Below are 19,662 nucleotides of genomic sequence, written 5' to 3' on the forward strand. Positions count from 1 at the left end.
CCTCCATGATGAGTCTGGCTGGAGAGATTAGCTCGAATTAAGAGATTATCCATTCTTCCAGGAGTAATCCTGGAGGGAGCTCCCAGCTTTTCACTCATTAAAATCCTGAGTGCCTCTTTCTTCTGTGGTGGCTTCTTGCTGCTGCTAAGCTTCCTCTGCATTCAAACAGAGATTATTAGAGCCCATCCTCCATCCTGATCCCCCAGGCCAAGGGCAGAGGAGAGCAGAACCTGAGACAGGCAGTCTTGGTCCTGTGTAAAGCCACTCTGATTGCCTCTGCGGTCACCCAGGGAAGAAGGGGTGAGCAGCAGGCAGCCCTGGGCAGGCAGCAGCCTGAGCACACTGCAAAGCACCACAGCTCTAAGGGAGTGAGCAGCAAGACAGAGCAAAACAGCACAGAGTCCCTGGAGAGGGTCTCTGACACCAGCTGCTTGCCCAGGGACTGTAAGGACTCAGACACTTCGGCACTTCTCCACTACTCTTAGCGTGCACTTTACCCCAGGGAGCAGGTGGTTTGGATATCATAGAAACACAGATCTGTCAGGGTTGGAAGGGACCTCAAGGATCAGCCAGTCCCAACCCCCCTGCCTTGGCCAGGGACACCTCACACTGCAGCAGGTTGCTCACAGCCACATCCAGCCTGGCTGCAAACACCTCCAGGGATGAGGCTTCCACCACCTCCCTGGGCAACCTGTGCCAGTCTCTCACCACCCTCATGGGGAACAACTTCTTCCTGACATCCAATCTCAATCTACCCACTTCTACTTTTGTTCCATTCCCCCCAGTCCTATCACTCTCTGACACCCTCAAAAGTCCCTCCCCAGCTTTCTTGTAGCCCCCTGCAGATCCTGGAAGGTCACAAGAAGGTCTGCTTGGAGCCTTCTCCTCTCCAGACTGCACAGCCCCAACTCTCTCAGTCTGTCCTCATAGAAGAGGAGCCCCAGCCCTCTGCTCATCCTCGTGGCCCTCCTCTGACAGCTCCTCAGCTGCCTTCCCTGGGGAAGTGGGGCTGCATGTGGGGCCCTGCTTGTGTTAGAGCCATGGCTTCATGGTGCAGATGGCTTGGGAGTGCACCCTCGCTCCTTTGGTTTCCAGTAAGCTCTCTCCCGCCCTGACTGGTGGAGCAGAACAGGCAGCATGTGTGCAGCCCCTTCTCCCTGCTGAGGGGCTGGCACACTGACCCAGGCAGCTGAGCCACTCTTGCTGGTCCTGCTATCTGGTATGAGGCAGGGAGGGAGGGCTGGGAACTTATCTGACTTCTGCAGAAAGAGGAGATAGCCACAAAAATCTGGGTGGCAGGGAGGTTGTTTTAGTATTATGTGAAGGGATGCACTTAAGGAAGAAAGTGTGATGGGGCAGGGAAGGCCACAGAGCAGCAAGTGACTTCAGGGTGTCAGGTAATGATAGGACTAGGGGGAATGGAAACAAAATACAAATGAGTAGATTCAGATTGGATGTTAGGATGAAGTTGTTCCCCATGAGGGTGGTGAGAGACTGGCACAGGTTGCCCAGGGAGGTGGTGGAGTCACCATCCTTGGAGGTATTCAAGAAACATGTGGGGACAAGGTTTAGTGCCCTTGGGGGTGGTGGGTTGATGGTTGGACTGGATGGTCTTGGAGGTCTTTTCCAACCAAAGCAATTCTGTGACTCTGTGATTCTGTGGTGGAAGCCTCAGCCCTGGAAGTTTTTGCAGCCAGGCTGGATGTGGCTGTGAGCAACCTGCTGTGGTGTGAGGTGTCCCTGGCCATGGCAGGGGCGTTGGGACTGGCTGAGCCTTGAGGTCCCTTCCAACCCTCACAATTCTGTGATTCTATGCTCCCAGGCAGCAACATCCAGGTGGTAAGACTATGAAACCCAGGGCATTGCTTTAATGCTGCTGCTACCCTGAACTCCCTCTGGGGCCTAACATTCCATGCTGCCACCAGGAAATAAAAGCAGGAACAAGATAAAGAAACCAGAAAAGAAGTAGTGGTGAACTCTCTGGGGTCAGGGGAGGTGACAGCTGGAGAGATGACAGCTCTGGTGCCTGCCAAGACACTTGTTCTTGGAGGCATGTAGATAATGTCTCTCATTTACCCAAATCCACTAAGAATGCCAAGTTTCTACTGGTTACATCTTTCACAGGAAAGCTTTTTTTTTTTTGGGGGGGGGGAGAAACATTTTCCAGAAGATTTTCCAGAAGTCAGAAGACAGAAGGGCTCTGCAGAGGGACCTCGACAGGCTGCACAGATGGGCAGAGTCCAACAGGATGGCATTCAACAAGTCCAAGTGCCAGGGGCTGCACTTTGGCCACAACAACCCCAGGCAGAGCTACAGGCTGGGGTCAGAGTGGCTGAGAGCTGCCAAAGAGAGAGGGACCTGGGGGTGCTGATTGACAGCCACCTGAATATGAGCCAGCAGTGTGCCCAGGTGGCCAAGAAGGCCAATGGCATCCTGGCCTGCATTAGGAATAGTGTGGCCAGCAGGAGCAGGGAAGTCATTGTGCCCCTGTACTCTGCACTGGTTAGGCCACACCTTGAGTCCTGTGTCCAGTTCTGGGCCACTCAGTTTAGGAAGGACATTGAGAGACTTGAAGGTGTCCAGAGAAGGGCAACAAGGCTGGGGAGAGGCCTTGATCACAGCCCTGTGAGGAGAGGCTGAGGGAGCTGGGGTTGCTTAGCCTGGAGAAGAGGAGGCTCAGGGGAGACCTCATTGCTCTCTACAACTACCTGAAGGGAGGTTGTAGACAGGTGGGGGTTGGTCTCTTCTCCCAGGCAAGCAGCACCAGAACAAGAGGACACAGTCTCAAGCTGTGCCAGGGGAAGTTTAGGCTGGAGGTGAGGAGAAAGTTCTTCCCAGAGAGAGTCATTGCCCATTGGAATGGGCTGCCCAGGGAGATGGTGGAGTCCCCATCCCTGGAGGTGTTCAAGAGGGGATTGGATGTGACACTTGGTGCCATGGTCTAGTTATGAGGTCTGTGGTGACAGGTTGGACTCGATGATCTTTGAGGTCTCTTCCAACCTTAGTGGTACTGTGATACTGTGATGATGCAGGAAAAATAAAAGAGACAGGAGAGAGGAGGGTGGTGCAGAGGACCAACAGAGGAAGTGGTAGCTTAAGGAATTACTTTGATCTATGGTCATGTGCCATAGGACTCAGTGAAGCACCTCTGAAAATGCCATGGGGGTCAGAAGAGAAATTAGCAATTCCTAAGACTACCAACTGCTCCTCAACAGGAGGCAGCCTCCAGAGAAGGGAGCCAATACTGGCAGTACTGTCCTCCCTTAGCTTGGAAGTTGTCTTTGGTTTTCTTTCCTGTTTGTTGGGTTTCTGGTTGGTTGGTTTGGGGTTTTTTGGTGTGGTGGTTTTTTTTTTTGTTTGCTTGTTTTCTGTTTTGTTTTGCTAGGTTTGGTTGGTTTGGCTTTTTGTTTGTGGTGTTGTTTGTTTGTTTGTTTGTTTGTGTTTTCTCTGGCACACCACATTTCCATTTCCTCTATAGGCCCACATTTGCTGTTACAGGAGGTTAGAGGTTGGAAGGGACACAAAGAGATCTTCCAGTCCAACCCTCCTGCCAGAGCAGGAGCAGAGAATCCAGCACAGGTCACACAGGAACACATCCAGACAGGGATGGAAAGGCTCCAGAGAAGGAGACTCCACAGCCTATCTGGGCTGCCTGCTCCAGGGCTCTGGCACCCTCACAGTGAAGAAGTTCCTCCTCATGTTGAGGTGGAACCTCCTGTGCTGCAGTTTCCATCCATTGCCCCTTGTCCTATCCCAGGGCACAAGTGAGCAGAGGCTGTCCCTGTCCCTTCCTTCCTGACCCCCAGCCCTCAGCTATTGATAGACATTGATCAGATCCCCTCTCAGTCTTCTCTCCAGACTATACAGCCCCAGGGCTCTCAGCCTCTCCTCCCCAGGCAGTGCTGCAGTCCCTTCAGCATCCTTGTAGCCCTCCCTTGGACTCTCTCCAGCAGATCCCTGTCCCTGTAGAACTGGGGAGCCCAGAACTGGATGCAATATTCCAGGTGTGGCCTCACCAGGGCAGAGTGGAGGGGGAGAAGAACCTTCCTGGATCTGCTGGACACACTGCTCTGGATGCACCCCAGGACCCCATTGGCCTTCTTGGCCCCCAGGGCACATTGCTGTCCCATGCAGAGCTTGTTGCCCCCCAGCACTCCCAGGTCCCTCTCCACTGGGCTGCTCTCCAGCAGACCACCTCCTAACCTGTACTGTACCCAAGGAGAAGGACCTGGGAGTTATTGACTTTCCTGCTTTGTGGTTTCTGAGAGTGTTCCAACACCTCACTGTCTGACACCCAAGCCTATGGCTTTCTGTTATTTCTAAATAAATAGCCTGTGGTGAGTTGAACAGAGAGCTCTAAGCACAGCTGAGCCCTGCTTTGGCAGGCAGTGTGGACTTCACCCAGCCTGCACAGGATGTTACACCACAACCTGTGTCCCCTCAGCTCTCTAGGAATGGCAATGGAGGTGCTGGCAGCAGGAGGAAAAGAAGCAACTTTTGTTGCTTATATTTTTGTTATGATTTTGACTTTTTTCCCTTACTCATTTTACCTCCGTGAGTCCAATAAGTTTTCCAGTTACTTAGGTGTGCTTCTGTTTCAAAATTGCCTAAATGATTCTGTCTTCCTTTTTGCCTTTGGCATTTTTCTCTATGCTCTCTATTTCCTTTCCTGAAGAATGTCTGCTTTGACTTCAGAACCACTCAAATGCTCCCCTCCCTTCCCTTCCCTTCCCTTCCCTTCCCTTCCCTTCCCTTCCCTTCCCTTCCCTTCCCTTCCCTTCCCTTCCCTTCCCTTCCCTTCCCTTCCCTTCCCTTCCCTTCCCTTCCCTTCCCTTCCCTTCCCTTCCCTTCCCTTCCCTTCCCTTCCCTTCCCTTCCCTTCCCTTCCCTTCCCTTCCCTTCCCTTCCCTTCCCTTCCCTTCCCTTCCCTTCCCTTCCCTGTCTCAGCTCATCTTTCAGTAACATCTGTGCTGAGGGGAAGCAGTCTAATTCCCTCACTTCTGATAAAAAGATATTTTGACTAGTTCCTTCCTTATCACTGCAAACTCCTTGCTCACCCTGTGATGTGCTGTCACTGCTGGGAAGCTTCCCCCTCACCACACTACTGAATTTCATTATGCCATAGCTGCCCTTAATACACACTTGAAATTAATTTGTTTTAAGCAGCTCTCCTCCTTCTCTCCTGCTCCCTTACCTCTGCAGGTCTTTTGGAGACAAATATAAAGCCGTTGTTGTCGATGAGGAAGCAATTCAGAATCTGCAGGGATGAAGGAGAAGCAGCATTAGAGACAGCTCTCTGCGTGGCCCTCTGCGTGCAGGCTTGTGTCATAACCTCCATGCCCAGCCCCACAGCTCGCCTACCAGAGGTTCTACACTACTGACACTTCCCTCTCTGCCTCTGTTTTGTTTGTGAGCTGCTTATGACAGAGACTGCAAGGGCTGTGTGCAGGCCTAGCAGGCTGTGTGGCACGCTGGAACAGGCAGCCTGCAGGAAGCGGCACTGCTCTTTAATAGAACGAGACCCGGTGCTTTCTGCCTTCAGATTGCAGAGCTCTACAACCACTCATGAAACAACCTCACCACTAAGCATCAGTGCTGCTCTTCTTTTTTGTTTTGCAGAGCAGGAAATTGGAGGGACAGAGCTTAGGTGGAAAGCTTTAGGTCTCACAGGGGGAAAAATAGGATGCAGAGAAAGTCCTCCGTGAAGACAGAATAAAGATGCTCTGGTGACCCCAACTCTCCAGGGCAGAGGAGCTCCTCTCCCAGCCATGCCTGAGACCAAGGTTGAATCAGTGGTGTAAATGCAGAGAGGGGTGTCCAGCATGCATGCCATCCTGTCAGCTGCTCTCTTTGGAGGACCTGGGGTGTTGGTGAAGCAGCTTGAGAGGAGAGGGACTCTCCTCAGAGCTACTGGCTGCAATCCCCATGCCCAGGCTCAGCTGAGGGGAAGACCTGAACTGCAGCTGTATCTCATCAGCACAAGGTCCTGCCCCAAGCTGTGCAACCTCTTGTAAAGAGACAACGAGCAATAGCTGTTTTTTTCCTTTGAGGGAGGCAGAGATTTGCACAGCACAGGCAGGCAATCACTCACACCCACCACACATGCAGAGAGGAGACCTGGGCCACTTACATCATCCTGACAGCTCAGCGGACAGGCACCCTCAAAGGCACTGCACTGGAAGGGAAAAGCAGACAATCAGCCAGGGCATGATCTCACCTTGCAGCCTCTCCACCGGGAGTGCTGAGCTAAAAGGCTTCATCCCAGCATCCCATAAAGCTCTTCAGTTCAGCTGGCATTTTCATCGAGCTCTACAGCACACACAGCACCGCCTCCTCCGTGGCTCTGCATGCCCTCCACCTACCTGGGCAACATCAGAGCCCCTTTCCTGAGGGCTCTGATCCTGCGCCTGCCTCCCTAACAGGCTTCCAGCAGCACCTGTGTGCTTTGAGCAGCGACTTGCTAACCAAGGGGGCAGGCAGTACCAAGCTCTCTGGCTGCAAATCACAGGCTCACAGGATGTCAGGGGCTGGAAGGGACCCAAAGAGATCATCGAGTCCAACCCCCTTGCCAGAGCAGGACCATACAATCTAGCTCAGATCACAGAGGAACACATCCAGATGGGCCTTGAAAGTCTCCAGAGAAGGAGGCTCCACAGCCTCTCTGGGCAGCCTGCTCCAGGGCTCTGGGACCCTTACAGGAAAGAAGTTCCCCCTTGTGTTGAGGTGGAACCTCCTGTGCTGCAGCTTACATCCATTGCTCCTTGTCCTATCCCAGGGAGCAAGTGAGCAGAGCCTGTCCCCTCCCTCCTGAGATGCACTGGTGAGAAACCAGCATGCATCCCGGCAGCTCCTAGTACCTGGACTAAACACACGGCATGGCATTTTAGCAGGACTCTTCTCAGGCACAGCTACTTTTGTTGTTGCTGCTGTTGGACTCTTTATTCTGCAGACAGCTGATGAGAAAATGTGATGTGAAGGGTGCTCGTGTAGCCCAAGGCACCATCCATTTGTTTCATTTAGGGTTTCTGTGTACCGGGCTTGACATGTGTTTCACAACACTGAACTGGGTGGGGGACACAAGGAATGAAGTGGAGAGTGAAAAAAGCCCTTCAGGTGCTCCTGGATTTCGTAATCCAGGCGGGTCTGCCGCGGCTGTGTGTGTGTCTGTCTCTTTCTGTTACTGTTCAAGGCTGTTTTCGCTAGCAGCAGAGGGAGGGAAGCTGACACGGCGTTGCCATTTCTGTACCCGGGGTCCCCTTCCTGCCAGAGGTTTTCTCAGGTCAGGGAAGGACTCTGACGTGCTGCATAGCCTGGCTGCTCTCAGCCAGCTGCCCTTTATCTCCACAAAACCCCTTACACATGAACACGTCTCCCCACCCCCCTTTCTGGAGGAGCTTATCCATCACCCCAGCCCCCCCTTTCTGGCCGAGTCTCAGTGATGAGAACTTGCAGCTCCTGTGATGCTGAGAATTTGCAGTTCCTAGCACAAGACAGTGGTTACTTGCAGTTAGAATTCGTTTCTCCTCTGGAGTTTTGCAGCACAAACCCAACAGTTTCAGTTTTCAGTCCCTCTGCTCAGCTTCAGAGGAGGCTCAGAGATGCTTGAGGCTGTTCCAAGCCCCATGGCTTTGTAATACCACATGCTCTTGCTCTTACTCCAAAGGGCTTTTTGAGGCTCCGGGGATGATGGTTTAGAAACATCCCTTTATCCACAGCTGCAAGCATTGTCTACCTCCACCTCATCACAAAACAGCATCAGGTTGTTTTGTCTCCCTGGAAGCAGGAAGAGGGATCCCTGGTGGTTTCCTTCCTTTGATCAGTGGAGAAATATGGCCATAATGAGGCACCATTATGGCCTTGAGGGATAACAGAGCCCAGAGCTTAGAAATCATCACAGAAAGGCAGGTGAACCAGAATGGTTTCCCCCAGGAAGGGCCTGTGTCTCACAGCATCTTCCTCAGCAATGGGAGGACCAAGTCTTGCTGCCACTGCTTTTCCAGCCCTGGAGAAGCTCCAGCAGTGCTCGGTGCTGAGCTGGCTGTATGGCAGCAGAGCTGTGGTGAGGAGCCTGGTCTGAGAGCATCAGCAACTTGCTGGGAGCTCCTGAGGAGGGGCAGAGCTGAACCTGAGTTCCCTGGCTGCTCTGAGACCGCATCTACTCCATTAGGGGCACAGCTCGCTCCTCAGAGACCAGCGTAGCTCACAGAATCCTCCTGCTGTTGGTCAGGTCTCGGAAAGGCTAAGACCCAGAGCACTTTAAGCTTTGCCAAAGACACTTAATTACTGCGAAGACAAACACAGCCTCTGACAGGCTTGGACCATCTCCAGTGACTACGGACAAAGGATGGTGCCTATAATATGCTGGCACAGGAATGATACAATGGTGAGGTGAGCCACAGTGAGGCACACCAGGATGCCTCCCCAGCCCCAGCTTTGGTCTACTTACATCACTGTCATTGGGCTGGGAGGTGGGAGGCGCGGTGTGGACATCCAGAGTGGCACAGCATGCAGTGAAGCGGCAGAGAGAGAGGAAACAAAATCTGTTAGCCAGTCCCCTGTCAAATGGCAGCCTGGGGACCCAGACACCAGCCCTCTTCACAGCAGCACCACCCTGGGCTGCAGTGTGTGGGTGCTCGGCACACAGGCCTCCTTCCAGCCTCCTTAATAAACCTCTCTGCTCGCTCAGCGCCCGTGCGGGCTTGTTTGTGCGAGAGCTGCCTGGGTAATGGTCCTCAGGAGACTCTGAGCAGTGAAGCTCTCTGCCGATGTTTCAGGACGTGCTCACGTGCTTTGCAGGAGCCTTTCCAGCCGGGGTTAGATTCCTGTGATCTCACAGTTGCCTGTCACCACGGCCAGCTCAGAGCTCCCCCGTTCCCCACGTGTGCGCTGCCAGTGCGCAGCCTCCTGCCCTTCTGCCTCCTCTGTCATCCCCATCTGGTGACACTTCCTCCTCCTGACAGCAGAGAGCTGCTTCTGCCGTGCGCTGCTTCAGTCCCATCAGTCTCACCCCGCCAGTGTACCTCCCAGAAAGCAAAGCCTAGGGGGAAAGCCCCTGCCTGGTATGGGAAACGTGTTTCACTTTTCCTGTCTCTCAGGCTGGGGCAGCTGTTTTAATTATTCCACTTCTTCCAGTCCAGCAAGAGTGTCCAAAACTAGGACAAGACTGAAAGCTTATCCCTGGAGCAAATAATTGTTATTTTGGCAAGCTGGTAGCATTTTGTTAACCGTTATCAAGCTGATAAGAGAAGGCAGCGGATTTGTATCTATCTATTTATGTCTTATCTTCCCCTGTGCCTCAAGTTGCAGATATCCGGGAGGTTTCCGACAGGCTGAATGAGCACAAACATATTCCCACAATTAAATGTGTCATCTGCAGCAGAGCTGATGCCAGGCCAGGATGATGACACTGTCAACACTGCCTCTGTGGAACAGACTCGCGACTCAGAGGGCATTAGAGCCGCTGAAGGATTACAGGAATGTGTGACTTCAGACTAATCTACTTGGGAAATCTCTCCATATGAGTTTCATAAAAGCCCTCATCCGAATGCCCTGGTGGTGAGGCGAGGCGCAGCGCCGGCCTCGCCGATGCAGAGCGCCGCACGGCCTCTTTGCGCCATTGCTGATGCTCCTACCTGTTGCATGGCCATCCAAAACTTGCGTTGGAGCAACTCCAGCTTAATTTGCACACCCACCGCTACGGGAAACAGAAAGGAGGGAGGGCAAGAAGAGGAACGTGCAAGAGAGAGAAAGACAAACACGAGTTAGGAGAGGAGGGGTACAAATATCTGCCAGCAGCGGTGGGAGGGAAACGGCAAGGGCCACCTGGTTCCGAGTGGGAATGATAAGCATCAGGGATGGGCGCTGAGGCAGACTGCCAAGTGAGAGTCAGAGGTTTAGCAAGGAAGAGGGAAAGGGTATGCTGACTGGACTGTGTTGTGGTTTAAGCTTTCCTGGAGTCCAGAAGCCCACATGGAACAGATTTAGATTGCCTCCCCTCCCCCCAAATAGGCAGGAGAAAAGAGAGGCAAAATCACGACAGAAACAGTCGTGAATCGATTTGGAAGTAAAAAGGTAAGTTTTACAAAATATAAGAGGCATCTGGGTGAAAGAAAGGTTACAAAGGTGTAAGGGAAAAGGGTGAATAAAAATATATCCAAAGCCAGGCCCAGCTGGCACAGGATTCTCTGGCTGCAGTGTGGATTCTCCTCAGATGCAGTCCTTAGGAGTTTGGATGCAGCATGGAATAGGACCCAGCCCGTGGTCACAGCGACAGCAGGAACAGCAAAGGGTCTGTCAGGCAGGTGAGGGGCAGGAGCAAGAGAGGAGAGACAGGAAATGGCTCCCCTTAAATAGGCTTGGGTGGACGTGGGAGTGGAATAGACTTTGACCCCGGGACCCCTTCCCCTAGGAGGGAGGACCAAGTCTCTCTGCCCACCTGGGTCAGGTTTCTTTGTCCACCTGGGGGGCTAGGTCCTTTTCCGCCCACTCCCTCCTGGGCTGGGGTGTAACCTGACAGATACTGAGGTACTGACACCTCCCTCCCACTAAACACTATGGAACTACAAACAGATAAACAAGCAAACAAAAAAATCCCCCAAACAAACAAAGCCCCACAAAGCACTGGGAGCTGGTGAGCTTTCACCCTTGTCCTGTGCAGATTCGCCTGGCCGTGAGCGGATGCTTCACCCCAGCCTCTGCTCCTGCACCACACAGCATTAATCAGGAATAAAGTAGGGCAGAGTGAGGAAGGGATTAATTCAAAACCCCACCTGTCCCAAGGGAAGGCTGCAGCGGTTTAGATGGCTCCTAAACCACAATGAAAACACAACAATATGAATGCCACTTGTCAGGAAAGTGTCAGCTAGCAGCAGTGCTTCATTATCCGGCCCCAGCCTGCCGCACGCTCTGCTAAGCCAAATGTGTCTCTGCTTCTTAATGAAGTGCGCCCTCATTTCTCGTCTTAATTTCTCCCCTATTCCCAGCACCAGGCTCCTGAAGTGAGGCATAGCTCCACAGGAGGAGAACTGGTGTGGGGTTAGGCCACACCTTGAGCACTGTGTCCAGTTCTGGGCCCCTCAATTCAAGAGAGAGGTTGAGCTGCTCCAATGTGTCCAGAGAAGGGCAATGAGGCTGGGGAGGGGTCTGGAGCACAGCCCTGGGAGGAGAGGCTGAGGGAGCTGGGGTTGCTTAGCCTGGAGAAGAGGAAGCTCAGGGGAGACCTTATTGCTCTCTACAACTCCCTGAAGGGAGGCTGTAGCCAGGTGGGGGTTGGTCTCTTCTCCCAGGCAAGCAGCACCCGAACAAGAGGACACAGTCTCAAGCTGTGCAGGGGGAAGTTTAGGCTGGGTCTTAGAAAGAAGTTCCTCACAGACAGAGAGATTGGCCACTGGGATGGGCTGCCCAGCAGGGTGGGGAGGTCAGTGTCCCTGAAAGTGTTTAAGAAAAGCCTGGCTGAGACACCCAGTGCCACAGTCTGGTTGATTCATTAGGGTTGGGTGATTGTTTGGAGCTGATGATCTTGGAGGTCTCTTCCAGCCTGGCTGATTCTGTGATTCTGTGATTCTGTCTCCCCTGGCTGTCCTGGGCAGGGTTGCCTGCAGGCACACCTCATAACCAGCGCGGCGATGCGCAGCCTGGCACGGTGACAGGGAGCCACAGGGCTGTGTGTCAACTGGTTGAATCTGAGAGCTCTGCAGGAATTACAGCCTCAAGCAGGACCTTGAAATAGAACATAAAGTGCAAGTGAGGGAGAAAGAGAAGAGAGGGAGAGTTAGAGCCTCCTTTTTTTTTCTCACAACCGCCAATATTGGGCAGACGAAGTGTTGCTGGTTTTTACAGATTTCCTCTGAATTAGCAGAAGCTTCAAAGAGGGGAACAGATCCTTTAAATCTGAATCACACTGTGTGGGTGCTTTTAAGTTAACAGTATGATCCGATGCTCTAATTCAGAGGGGTATGAATTAAACCTGGAGTATGCAACGGTAGATTCTCCTGAAGCACGCACAGAGACCCTGGCACCTGGCATCAGCTCTGCTCTTTATACCCCTGTCCTTGTCACAGTCCCACCACTGGCACATCTGACAGCGTCCCATTCGCAGGCACGTTTCTCATCCAGCTCTCCCTGCTGCAGACCAAACCTGACTGCCCCTGTGCGGGGGGAAAACGGCCATTCTCTGGGGCTGCCTTGCCCTAAGCCTCACAGAGCACAAACCACACAAGACAAAGAATGTAAACAAAGGAGCGAGGCCGAGGCTGAGCCTACCCCAGGTGAAGATTCATCAGTTTCAGCAGGCTGTAGCAGGCATGGTTTGGCTTGCTGCCCCTGCTGACAAATCAGCAGTCCGTGACAGAAGGCAAACGGTGCTGTCGCTGCTGAGTCCGACGAGGCCCACGCATCCGATTCGCTAGGTAGCTTTAAATAAACTCATCCTTATGCTTTAAAAACATCTTGGGAAGGAGTTCTGCCCCTCAGCACAGCAGATCACATCAGCAGGGCTGAGCATTGCCCAGGATGTACACTTTTCATCAGAGGAGCTGATACCTACATAACCAACCTCGTAGTGCAGAGGCTCGGTAGCTCGCGGTTTTGCCATTGGGAACATCTAGCCTCAAATTGTGCTTCAGAGGCAGCCTAGCCCCCATTTGTGAATCCTTGCCTCTGCCCAGGAGCTATGAGTAGCATATACTGAACTTGAAACACCTGCAGCCTGAGGAAGGAGAGCACTGGTGGCCAGTGGCAGTGACAGAAAGCTGTCTCCCGGCTTACTTCCCACATTGCTCGCAGTCACGTCTGACTCGTCTGTGCCATCTAGCCAGTTCACTCTTCCCAGTGGTCCAGCACACACTTTTAACTATTCCCTGTGGAGCTGTGGTAAGTACCACTCTCCTCCTCACATCATGGCGTGGTCTGAAGAGGTCGTGGAAAGTAAAGCTGGGGGCTATTCTGCCCTGCAGCCAGGTTTTTCTGTCTGGATGGTCCCAGTCACAGGGAATCATACTAGAGGGCATGTTTCATGTTTCTGCCTGGCAGCACCACCCCTTATCAGCTGGAGTGGCTTGGCAGCTCTTGGCAAGAACTGTGAGAAACTGCCGTGCACTCAGGTGACCTGAAGAAGATGTGGGAGCTAAGGAGAAACAGGTCACAATCACCTTGCCACTGCCAGTAACAAACAGCCACCCAGGTGCCTTCAGGCACCCAGGTGAGGCTGGGGAGAAGGGAGGAAAGCAGTGGTTCCATCTGAGGTAAGGATGATGATGCTACAGCTCAGGTGAGAGGGTTTCTCCCCTCCCTGGAGCAAACCCTTCTGTGCCTGTTCCAATCTGCTGGCAGAGTATGCTGCAGGAGCAGGAAGATCCAAGGTCTCTGAAATGATGAGTGGCCCTGGTGTGCAGCACAGCAGCAACCCTAGAGCCTTTGGAGAGACCGTGGCTAATAGTTTTATTCCTACTAACATGCCAACAACCTCTGCAATTATAGCATCCCTGCAAGTACATGAAAACTGAGGACAAGCAATGCTGCACACCTTGCACAGTCAGCCATTGCTTCACCATGTCAGTGAGCTCCCCAGATCTGTGCATGACTTCTCACCAGCAGGCACCCTGCCTGCCTGCCTGCCTGCCTGCCTGCAAACCCAGCATGGCTGCAGCTGGCTTTCTCCAGAACTGTCTGCTGCTAGTCACCGTGGAGGTAAGAGCTTTGACCTTCACCTGTTCATCTGAATCTGTGAATCCCTCAGTTGAGCAAGTCTGCCTCATTAGCTCATCCTTTGCTTGTCTCTCTCTCTGTCTGCCTTTCCTGGCTTCTCTCTTTGATTATCCATATGCTCTTCTCATAAGGAGCTTTTCCCAAGATTTAATTCCTGGGCCTGCCTGCAGGACAAAAAGGCATAACAAAGAGCTGCAAGACTACCTCCTGCAGAGTGCTTATCAAGATCTACCCCGCCATTCACAACCTGGTTCCATGACAGCAAGTCCAACAATTAAGTACAACCTGTGGTTCAAACGGACGAAGGTGCCAGAGCAGCGAAGCAGCCCTGCCCATACTGACCCTTTGCATTCCCCACTCCCTGCTTCTGAACTACTCCCATTTCCCCTCTCGAGCCAGCTGCCCCACTCAAAGTTTTCCTTGCAGCCTCCTAAAAATTTTACCCCAAAATTAAGTAAAGATTAAAACAAACAAAGCAGCCAAAACCAAGGGCAGCCTGCTCATGATACCGGACCTGACAGAAGGGGCAGCTCAAGTGGCTCGGCAAAAGAGTAATTCTTGCAAGCATGAGCTGCCGAGGTCCTCAGCAAGCTGGAGGAAGGCAATCAAGGGGTCTGATTTTGGGGATGCGGGCTGCAGGAGCCCGCGGGCGAGCACAGAGGGAAGCCTGACAGCAGGGAGAGGGCTGGATTTAGGTGCTTATGCAGGGCTTGTCCCTTCTCCTCGTGGCTTTCTCTCCGGGTTTATTGTCATCAGCCATACCAGGCAGGGGAGAGACGGAGGGAGGGGAGGAGGCGTTCGGTACGGTGCCTCCTCTCATAACCTGTGCCTGACCAATCTGCCTCCCAGGGGGCTGCCAGAGCTCCCCCCGCCCCGCCACCTCCTCAGCCCTCCTGGAGACCTCAGCGGCCGGCACCCGGAGCGGGATGGCAGCGAGGGCGGGAGGGAGAGGGACTGACAGCAGCTGCCCTTTCTCCAGGATGGGTTGAGAGAAAGGAAACCCTGCGGAGCTCCTTCCTCTGGGTGCTCGGGAGCAGCTCCTGGCTGGCTGGCTGGCTGGGGAGGTGACTCCTCGGCAGTGCTGTGCCGCTGCCATCACAGATGTACCCCCAGCTGGCACCTCGCCACGCGCAGTCGCTGCCTCTCCGTCTCTCTCGCTCCTTCCCTCCCCTCCTGTTTATTATTTGCGGAGGATTACAGCCCCTTTCCCACGCTGCCGTCTCGCCGTGCGGCTCCGCTGCCCTCCACGCTGGGCGAGCGGCTGGCTAGGAGCGGCTCCTGCCAGCTAGGGACCACCCAGCGCCCAAGCCGGCGACCCAGGGACTTTCTTTCTGCTTTGGGATTGTACCGGGTTCTCTGGAAGAGCTGCCGTTCCCACAGGAGGGTCCATCCTAGCCCCAGACAGGTGAGTAAAGACGTCTCTCTTTTATATGCGCCCCCCCACCAATAACCTCGGCTGTGAGGCATGAGTTGGACCTGCCCCCAGGAAGCAGCTTGCCCGGGCAGCGCCGCAGCAGCACCGCTTGTGCGGGGCCGGCGGGCAGCGACCTCCCCGGTAATGCAGAGCGACAGCCCTGCCACGGAGGCTGCTGGTGCTGGTTCCAGCACAGTTCTAGTGTAGGCAGCTAGGAGCAACTTCTCCTAGCTGTACATGCCACCAGTGCCTGCCGCCGCAGCACGGGCAGCTCGGGAGCAGCCCTGAGGCTGAAACGCGCGGTGCTGTGGTCACCACGTACCGGGCGGCTCCGGGGAGCCCTGGCTTTTGTCGCCTCCCTGGGGGGCCTGCGAGAGGCTCCAGCATGTGAAGTGCCACTCAGCCGAACCGCGGTGGCTTTGCTGGGCATCATTTTGGTCTCGACTGCCTAAGTAAGAACAACCTAAAATGGAGAAGCGGGGACCAGAGCTGAACAGGTCCAGCAGCCAGCAGCCGGCTGCAGGCTGGGGAGGCGTCTGTGCGAAGGTCTCTGTGTGCGTGTGTATGCACAGTTGCACACACCAAGCTCACAGCCCCGGGACACGAAGTGAAGGACGCCATATCACAAGCAGATCCAAAAATAAGCCCCAAGTCGCTTACAGCATCCCTGCAGGCAGAGACTCTGCTCCCTGAACTTTTGGATGGAAGGCACAGCTCTGAGGGTGGGAGTGAAATGCAGCACAGAGAAACTTCACATCCTTTTCCAGCCCTGCCTGGAAGGAAGTGGGGAGAAGAAGGTCTCAAATGAGCTGAAGTGCAGGCTCCCCCCGGGATAGGGAGATCCATAGGTAAGCAACCTAATATGTGCATGTGTGTGTGCACAAACACCTGCATGCACATACACACCCCCTCCCCACACTGGGCATGCTGTGCCCTCTTCTCCCTCTGCCACTTCAGTTTATTCCTGCCTCTGCCTCTCATGCTAATTAAGAGAGACATGTAAAATCAGAGCTCTCCTGATTTGGGAAGAGAAGAGGTTTCCAGCTGTTGCTCCAACCATGTCATGACTGAGCCAGGCCCCGGGCCCACCATGTGGGCTCTCAGGTAGCCTGGATGTGCCACGTCCAGCACATCCCTGATGGGAACAGCAGTGAGCAGGGTAGAGCCCTGCTCTGCTGCTGGTGCCTGATCTGCCACCCAAGGGTGGAGGGCAAAGGAAGATCTCATCTGGAGAAGGGCTGAGGCAGCTGCTATTCCAGGCTTTAGAGGAGACCCTTAGAGGCATGCAGGGCCTTGTTACAAGGCTGGGGACATTCCTCACAGTGATGAGGAGAGCATTCTGCTTCTCCAGACATGCAGACCATTTCTCTTCTGAGATTTGTCACTTGGGTCTTGTGGGGGGGCAGGGGGTGGATCCTCCTCTGACTGCTGTGGGCAAACAACATTTGCAAGGGAATTATTCCACATGAGCGAAGGGCTTGCGGGAGTTGTCTCCCTGTCAGACATCAGTGCAGTCTCTCTTTGGGTATCTTGCCTGCTTGGAGGAGTTATGGCAAATCCTGAGCAAAAGGAGAGAGGGGGGAAGCCCTCTTATGTAATTTTTATACCACATCATAGCTTTACCTTTGCCTCCAGCAAAATGAATGCCACACGACAGCCAGGTGCACTCCCAGCCTGGAGACCTCCTGAACTACTCCGGCTCCCTGCCCTTTCTCCAGCTTTCCTAAGCCTGAAGCAGAGAGGATTTTCTAGGCTCTTCAGCATCACAGAAGCCTGGGGAAGGCAGATGTGTCTCAGTGGAGCAGGGAGAACCAGTAGCAGGGCAGGGCCACGAGAATACCTGGACAGGAGCATCCAGGGAGCAGCAGAGGCTGGAATGGAATGGAGACAAGCTCCAGCCTGTGGGAGGGCATTTCTGGGCAGTTCTTTGGTGACTCTTCAGCACTTGCCTGTTGCTTATTCAAAAGAGAGACCAAGCAGTTTCCTTCATTTGCCATGTTTGGTTACAAGCAGCTGCTTACACTGCTTGACATCTGTCCCAGCCCTGGGTGGCTCAAGCAATAATTCAAATTACCATACAGGGAGGCTCCTGTCAGCTGGGTAATGCTCCAGAGGGCTGCACAATGACACACACTCCAGTTCTCAGGCAGGAGGGGTTGGGGTTGGAGTCCTTGGCTGTTTCTGTCCCTGCTGCATGGAAACACCTTCTGACACAGATCTTCCTCCTGCTGTTGCTTTACCAAAATGCTGCCTCACAAAAAGGCTTTGGCTGGCTGAGGTTATGCTAAGAGCATGAGCAATGCTGCTTCCCCCCCCGCCCCCCTCCCCTTTTCCATTAGACCAATTCAGTTCCAGGGTGAAGAGATGGAAGAACAGTTGCTCCAGTTGTAAGGACTAGGATTACGTGACTGTGGCCAGAGAAGGGCCAAGAGGATGAGCAGGGGGCTGGAGCTGCTCTGCTATGGAGACAGACTGAGAGAGTTGGGGTTGTGCAGTCTGGAGAGAAGGCTCTGAGGAAACCTAATTGTGGCCTTCCAGGATCTGCAGGGGGCTACAAGAAAGCTGGGGAGGGACTTTTGAGGGTGTCAGGGAGTGATAGGACTGGGGGGAATGGAACAAAAGTAGAAGTGGGTGGATTGAGATTGGATGTTAGGAAGAAGTTGTTCCCCATGAGGGTGGTGAGAGCCTGGCACAGGTTGCCCAGGGAGGTGGTGGAAGCCTCATGCCTGGAGGTGTTTGCAGCCAGGCTGGATGTGGCTGTGAGCAACCTGCTGTAGTGTGAGGTGTCCCTGGCCATGGCAGGGGGGTTGGAACTGGCTGATCCTTGAGGTCCCTCCCAACCCTGCCAACAATCCTGTGATTCTGTCAAATATGGTTTTATTCACATCAAGCAGCTGCAAGTTAGGCAATGTTGGGATCAAAGTGAGGAAATGCTGGGCTCTGGGGCAGCATGACATCTGCATTGGGCTGCAGTCCTGGCTGCCAGGATCACATGTGGTGCCCTGCCAGGCTGCCTCGCTGGGGGCACCAGCTAGATGGTGCTTGGGGAGTGAAGCAGGGGGCAGCCAGTTGGGTTGGGTTATTTTTTTGGGTACTGCCAAGTGTGTGCCTGCCTTATTTGTTTACTGCCTGCTCTCCAAGCCCTGCAGGCAATACGTCATTATTCATTGTCTTGTGGTGTTCTGAAGATGTTTGCTCCTGCTACAGCTGCCTCCTAGCTGATGATAGGGAATTTGTGCTCCTGGGGAGGCAAGAGAGAGAGGGTATTTCCCTTTCTTTTGAGGGCAAAAGAGGCTTCCCCTTTCAGCCACATGGGGTAGGAGCAGCAGATATGAGACCAGAGCTTGGAGTGTTTGGGCTGTCAGTGCCATCAAGTCCTTGAGACCATGGCAGTTTGCTGGCTATGCTCAGCATCTCTGCAAATTGGCCCCTGGGATCTCATGCTGAGCACCCACAAAATGACAAAGGTACAGCCTGTGGCCACTTGCCAAAGCCAGGGTTCAATCTTTAATGCTGGCCATGTAAAAATAGCCTTATTTATTACAACATCCTCATGGTTAGCTTGAGTATCATGTGTCCTTTGCAGCCAGTATGGGACAGGGTCCTGTCAAGAGAAACAACAGGACTTGCCTGAGTAAGCCAAGGCTTGTGCGGCAATGTGTATATGAAGAGGCTGCAAGTATCAGCTCACATTTCAGTGCTTGGCTTTGCAAGGCAAAAGGCATCTTCTATAATGTGGCAATTAAAAGCACCCAAAATAAAAGGACCCTTTCTGACCCCCTTTTTGTTATGAATGGTAAACCAAGAAGCTGTCCATTGCTTGTAAACTGCAATGCCTCACACCCATCACAGAAAGGACTGAGACCTAAATTTACACTAGGGCCATGTAAGTCTGGACTTCATAACTGCCTGCAAGCAAAGGCTGTCACTCTGAAGACAAGGTCTTGCTGGAGCATGGGCTCCTCCTCGCTCCAAGGAGGCTGGGAAGCTTCCTGCCCCATGGACTGTGCCCTCACATGAGGAATAAAAAGAGTGGGACCATATCTTGAGTCTGGAAAAGAGTTGTTAGTGGTGATTTGATTTAGCACTCATCACTTGGGCTCTCCTTCTGCTCCTGGTGAGGCTCTCTGCTGCCGGTGCTCCCCCAAAGAGGCGTGCTGCTGCTGCTGCTGCCATTCTGCTGTGGGGGGTGGGGGGGTGGAAGTGGGCCCTGCTCTCCACACTGTTTGCATTTAGTGATTTTGATGGAATGTGAATGCTGCCATACCTGTGTCTCACCTGTGGCTGCAAACCTTCCAGAAAACTAAAGTCACATCAAATGTGAAGATCTTGCCTGGCCTCAGCAAGCTCTGCAGCACGAGGCTGTGATGTGAGTGTTAACTCAGATGCATCCAATCATTCCTGGCTGGTGCTCTGGATTGTAAGAGTTGTCACTACATCTTGTTGAGCTGTGGGCAATGTTCCCAGCTTCTGAAGAGTATAAATGTGTCCCAGAGATCCTCAGGCACCCCTGAAGATGCAAGCATCAGCCTGGGTTCCATGTAG

General features: G+C 53.5%; 2 protein-coding genes across 3 annotated transcripts in view; one reads left to right on the forward strand and one right to left on the reverse strand.

Moving 5' to 3' along the window:
- CACNA2D4 (calcium voltage-gated channel auxiliary subunit alpha2delta 4) overlaps positions 1 to 19,662 on the reverse strand; it is a 197,890-nt gene that overhangs the window by 19,331 nt on the left and 158,897 nt on the right. Inside the window, 4 exon segments of the mRNA XM_068141829.1 lie at positions 5,194 to 5,256; positions 6,130 to 6,174; positions 8,446 to 8,460; positions 9,632 to 9,693. Coding sequence (XP_067997930.1) covers positions 5,194 to 5,256; positions 6,130 to 6,174; positions 8,446 to 8,460; positions 9,632 to 9,693 — 185 coding nt within the window.
- Positions 14,669 to 19,662, forward strand: part of LRTM2 (leucine rich repeats and transmembrane domains 2) — a 29,602-nt gene continuing 24,608 nt past the window's right edge. The window contains exon 1 of one of the 2 annotated variants that reach the window (XM_068141827.1): positions 14,669 to 15,108. The gene's annotated coding sequence lies outside the window, so the exon portion shown is untranslated. The remainder of the gene's footprint in view (positions 15,109 to 19,662) is intronic. The other variant, XM_068141828.1, reaches the window with a different exon arrangement.

Source organism: Melanerpes formicivorus, unplaced genomic scaffold (assembly GCF_026170545.1).
Source record: "Melanerpes formicivorus ecotype bairdi unplaced genomic scaffold, bMelFor1.0.p_v2 SCAF_8, whole genome shotgun sequence".
NCBI lineage: Eukaryota > Metazoa > Chordata > Aves > Piciformes > Picidae > Melanerpes > Melanerpes formicivorus.